The sequence below is a fragment of the Charadrius vociferus genome, unplaced genomic scaffold, assembly GCF_000708025.1.
Source record: "Charadrius vociferus isolate BGI_N301 unplaced genomic scaffold, ASM70802v2 scaffold213, whole genome shotgun sequence".
In the NCBI taxonomy this organism is placed as follows: domain Eukaryota; kingdom Metazoa; phylum Chordata; class Aves; order Charadriiformes; family Charadriidae; genus Charadrius; species Charadrius vociferus.
The window spans coordinates 4,235,597-4,241,271 of record NW_009647828.1 but is presented as its reverse complement, the minus strand read 5'-3'; the positions used below and the strand labels follow the sequence as shown (position 1 = coordinate 4,241,271).

Below are 5,675 nucleotides of genomic sequence, written 5' to 3'. Positions count from 1 at the left end.
CTGCTCCGGGCGCGGCCGCGCCCCCCCTCCTCCCGCTGCGCGGCGCGGCCACGGGGTGCAGGGACCCCCTCCAGTGCACGGAGCGGCCGCGGTGTGCAGGGACCTCCCACTGCACCGAGTGGCCGTGGGGTGTAGAGAGTCTCCCAGTGCACGGAGCGGCCACGAGGTGCAAGGACACCCCGATGCACGGAGCAGCCCTGGGGTGCAGGGAGCCCCCAGTTGCACGGAGCCTCCCAGTGCACGGTCGGGCTCTGGATTGCGCGGCCCCCTGCAGTGCACGGAGCAGCCCCTGGGTGCGAGGACCCCTTGCTCCCTGCAAAGCACAGATGGTCCTGGGGTGCGAGGTGGGGCCCTGGGGTGCACAGACAGGCCCTGCTGAGCCTCTTCCTCCTTTGCTTTGGACGGTGCTCCGTTAGCCTGGAAATAAGGGAGAAAACTACTTTTCCCCTCCTGTCTCTGTGCTCGCCCAGTGCACACCTCCCGGGCAGCGGCTCGGTGTCCTGAGCGGCTGAGCATTGTGCACCCCGAGTTTGGGGTAATGTCTTGCACCTCCGGACTTTCACCATGCACCCTCCTGCAAGCTGGGCTGTGGTGGGAGTTCAGGCTAGTGCTGTGTCCTGCTCCTTTCTCTGAGTCCAGGGTGCTCTGCTGCTCCGCGCTGTGTCTGAGCACCCAAGCAAGGAGCAGCAGCCCCTAACTGGGGGGTCGTGCCCTGTCCAGTGGGAAGTGCAGCAAGGGGCTCTCATCAACCCCTTCAAGGTCAAATAGGACTGGAGCTGCTCGAGGTTTGACACAGGCTGATTGTGAACACTTGGAAGATCAACGGTTAAAGTCACACAGTGGTTTATTGCAATGTTTGCTGTGCAAGTCCTTTTGCAACAGCAGTGATGAAACGGGAGTCGAGTCGCTGCCAAGGAGGTAGATGTTAGCACTCAGGGGGGTAGAAAATTCCCTTTTCCTTCCAGCTCCCCCCTGTGCTGGGTTGGTGTCTTGAGGTTCAGTTGCCAGTGGCTCTCCTGGTGTCCCATAAATGTTTCACTTCTTTTGCAGCCTCTCCTTCCTTTGAGCAGTCTGTATCTGCCTACAGAGAGCGCAGCCCTGTGCTATCTGAGACCTACCCCTCCCCTGCCAGGCCATCGCTCTCAAAAGCTGTCTGTGGGGTGGGGGAGTCTGGGGAATGGACCGGCAGTTGCATGAAAACCCCCTTTCTTACCCAAAACAAGCCCTAAAGTTGCACGTTGAGGGGTTGAGGAAGGACTTTGTGTCACAAGGTGTGGAGCCAAGGCACGACCGCTGCTGTGGGTTATCACGAGCTGGGTCTGCTTTCATTTGGGCTAAACCGTGACTCCTAATTTTGGATTTTTCCTAGTGAATAGCTGGCTTTTGTGCTATTTTATGGTCAAGCAAACTTAGGATGATGTTTCTGGCTGTGTCCCAGCTGATTAAAGTTCAGTGCCAAGCTAGTGACTCTGATTAAGTAAAATAGGCAGCGGCTGGGGTAATATTGCAATGCTTGCTGTGCAAGTTGGTTTGAAGTCGTGATGGAGAAGCAGGTTAGAGTCACCGCCAAAGAGTTAGATGGTCTCAGCTGTCAGATAAAACCTGTCTCCCCTTCAGTTTGCACTGTCAGGGTGCAGCTGCTGTTTGTAACTGATAATTTTGTGTTTGACCGTTAGAGCTATCGCTGTTAACGGAGGGAGCAATGTAATCTCCGAAAGCAAAGCTGCAGACTTCCTTCCTTGCACGGCAGGGACGTGTGGGAGACATCACTGATTTCAGGGGTTCAGTTATGCTGGACAAATCTCTCCCATTTAACTGTGCTGTAAATCTGTGGCATCAGGGACTTTGTACCGGTGCTAGATCAGGCCCCTGGCTTGGCAACCTCCTTCACACCCATCCCTATCTGTGCCAGCACAGCAGCGCCTCGTGTTGCCTGTAGCAGATATAAAACCTGTGGGTGGGGGGATTAGGAGAGGAGAACTTTTTTCTCTTTATTTTTTTTTTTTTAATTAAAGCCAGATTGGTGTGTTTACCCACAGCACTTGTCCCCAGGCAGCTGTAGGAGCTGAATCCCCTAGTACTGGAGGGGACACAGAGATGACCAACCTCAGAAGCTGCGGGCTGTGGTGCCGTGATGGCTCAGAGGAGTGGGACTGGCATGCAGCTCGGGGCTTTAGAACTGTAAGCTGCTTGGGGAGAGCTGGCTTTGTGTTTATACAACACCTCTGAAGGCAGGCCCTGTTAGCGTCTCCGTTAGAAATGAAAAGATGAGCGAGAAGCATAGATCCTGCTGCCCTAGAGGGTTAAGTGTTAATAAGAGGAAACTTTGGGCTTTGCACTGTATTTATTTCCTGCTCTTTGTCCATATAAATCCTAGTCTTAGAAACTTCACGTTGGACCAGGCAGCCCATGTGGTGCTGCTGATACCCACTCAATGTGCGTTGCCTTATCAGCATGTGTAATGCTGGGCAGCATCTCTGGGCCCTTGGGTTACCTGAGACAATGCTGTGGTCACTGCTGATTCCACTCGTGGAGCCCATATGTGGGTCTTCAGCTGTGCTGTGGCTCAGCACCTTGGTTTTCTTTGCTGGGGCTTTAGTAAACAACCTGAAATGTCATTTTTTTGCATGGGGTGCTGCTCCTTGGTGCTGTGAGCTGGATCTGCCCATTGCACACTTACATTGTGCTCTGCTTCTCACCAACGTTTAGCCCTGCCCCTGTTTTTTGGCTGGCTTTGCCCCTGGTCTGGCTGGGGTTGGAGCTGAGGATGGAGAGGTGGGATCTGTGGTAAGGCAGGGGTTTTGACAGCACCAGTTTAGACTGGCTTAAACTATTTTTTGTGGGAAAACCACTTAGCCCAATGTCTTTCCACCACCTAAGGGAGGGTGCTTCCACCCTCCTCACCGATAAATGCCTTCAAGTTTATTGCCAGCAATGGGCTGGGACCCTTGTGAGCTCTTCCCACTTCATTACAATGGAGTGGCTGATGCTGAGGCTTTCCCCATCCCTTTAGGGCATCCAGCTGCTCCAAGAAGCTGTCCCACCCTATAGAATTGAGGGCAAAGAGAAGAAACTGCCTCTTCCCAGGCTGAAACAAGTCTCTTGGGAACACGGGTACTGCCCGTGTCCTCCCAGCCTCCGTGCAGCTTTGCTTGCCCCTTTCTGGGCTGGCCGTGCTTGGCTCTGCCTGCCGGGCAGGTGAAACTGAGAAACCTCTGGAGCTATTGAGTTTCTGCTGGCAAGGTTGCAGGCGTGCAGCTGGGATCTGTTGCTTTCCCAGTCCTTTGCAGAGTCATGGTGATTAGTGAGGTCTGGGAAAGAAGCCGAGTCTCTGGTTGTGTGCTGGGTTTTGGAGAACTTTTGTTTTTTGAAGCTTTTTAAGCAAGGGAAATCATTAATCCTAGGGGAATGTGACCTGCTTTGAACTTCACCTTTCCAGGCAAGCTTGCGTGCCAGTAAGATTTTAGCTGGTTGAAAAGCTGCAGGTGTGGCTTTTTCCACAGCTGCTGAACTCTGGATTTGCTGCACATGGAGAAGGAGCTCCAGACCTGTCTAATGTCCAAGAGATAATGCACAACAGCTCTGTGCCTGCACCTCTGGCTGGCTTGAAGTCTTTCTCATCTGAAGTCTCTGTAGTGATATTGGGCCTCCTTAAGTTAATTTAAGCTTTGGATCCCATCCAAAGAAGGGGAAGTACATTGAAAATTGGAAGTGTGCAAGAGGCTGCAGGTAGCTCTCAGTGGGTGGGAGATTGAGCTGATAGTAAACAGAGATTTACATCGCAGGGCATCCTCTTGTGGAGGTAACACAATTGCACCCATCCACCCTCAGCCTGCAGTGCCTTTTAGAAGCGTATCTGTGTTATGGATGAGACGGTAGCCACCCTTCTTAAACCAGACTATAAGCAGAGAAAGTCCAGGGCTGAGCTGTGGTTAAAACGTGATCCTCTTCAGCATACGCTGCCAGGCTCACCCATCTTTCAGGTGTGTTGTATACTCCGTTTTGGAGGGTAGTTTTTATTATACTGTAGGAAGTGCTGCTGTGCTCTTTGCTTTGGCCGCTGGTGCATCCGTACTGTTTACTAACAATACCGTTGGCAGCAAACCCATGCTTTTACTGTGCGGCTTCCTTGGGAGATGTTATCTTGAGGTTGTTTCAGCTTCTTCCTCTGTGGTATTGTTTGAAACTCCAAGCTTTCCAGCAGGAGAAAGTGCATGGTGTGCCAGCAACTAGCAGTGAGTGTATATTGAGCGTCCTGAGATTCGGACTGTGGTGGTATTTAGCGAGCACGTGTCTTTTAAGGGGAGGGCAAGTTGCTTAAAATCCCTTAGCCACAGACAGTGGTCGTGTCCCTCCTGGTGCAGTGTGTTCCCTTCCTTGTCTGCAGCGTGCTAAGACATTGTGTGTCGGCAATGCATCTCCGGGCAAGGTTCCTCTTGCATGTGTTTATAATGTTGAGTCTACCGGGAAAAGCGGACAGCCCTTGTGCAGAGCCCCCACTAACAGATCTCCTCTGTCTCTCTTTGATTTGCAGAACAATCAAGTTCTTGGGATTGGAAGCGGTTCCACGATTGTCCATGCGGTGCATCGATTAGGTAGGACGCTCCCCTTCGTGTTCCTCCCACCGCAGAAAGTACCCTTGTCCGGCTGCCCCTACTTGAAAAACATGCTAAACCGTCTGGATGCTGACTTAGAGCTGATGCGTCAGGTCTGTTCACCGACTGCTCTGTCCTCCTTGAAGCTGAAGGTTAAAACTGGGTCTTGTGCTCCAGTTTTATTGCATAGAGAGTCCTGAGGAGGTAATGATTTGCCACCTGTTCTCCCCATACAACCAGGCAAAGTGCTTTACTGGCACCCACCACAAACTGGATCTAAACCCCTCCATTTCATTCCAGCTCTGCCCAGTCCTGACTTGCTTTGTGGCTTTGGGCCACACAGCTGCTCTGCTTCCGTTAACCCATTCGTATGCGGCTGACTCTGCTTGCTCACGTCCATGTTATTCACATCGCGGGTCCTGCTGAGGTGTAATGAAAATGAGGAATGTGAAATCCTGCTGCGTTTTTTTTGTATACCCTACAGCTAGGTTTGTCTGCTTGCCCCAGGTGCAAGTTTGCTCAAGGTGTGATTCAGAAATTTTCAGCAAAATATTCAAGTGAGGCAAAGGCATTTTTGCAAAGTGAATGTGAGGGTAATTATCCTCACGCCTCATTACAGAGGGTGCAGAGGCTTAACTTTCCTTTGCAGGGCACTCTTGGCCCAAGGGCAGATCTGCTTGTGGAGGTGCTGTACCTCATCCCGCTTTGCTGTATTTGGATGCAAAACAGAGCAGCCACGTGTGATGTGTCGGGAGTGCAGCATCAGCCCTGTTGTTCATGGAGGTCTTGCCCCAGTGCAGAGGAGGACTCTTCTTCAGAAGCAGAGTTCAGTGTATCCCAGCTGGGTGGCTGGGAAGTCCCCTTGTGACCTCCAGCTCTCTTGGGCAGAGCTGTCCCTCAGTCCACCACGGGCAAGCGGAGCTGAGGCCTGAGCATAGTGCAGTGCTCCCCTTCCCAGGGGAACAGCAGAGATGGTGCCGTGCCTGTCCCTTGGCACCCACCTCACTCCGCGCTGTGTGTGCAATACACGTATTTGTTTGGGAGCTGCAGTTCAGCTGTCTGGGTTTGGCTCAGTATTGC

General features: G+C 52.4%; 1 protein-coding gene across 1 annotated transcript in view; it reads left to right on the top strand.

The window, feature by feature from the left end:
* The first annotated feature begins 4,412 nt into the window (after positions 1-4,412).
* RPIA (ribose 5-phosphate isomerase A) overlaps positions 4,413-5,675 on the top strand; it is an 11,803-nt gene continuing 10,540 nt past the window's right edge. The window contains 2 exon segments of the mRNA XM_009882553.1: positions 4,413-4,511; positions 4,514-4,595. Coding sequence (XP_009880855.1) covers positions 4,413-4,511; positions 4,514-4,595 — 181 coding nt within the window.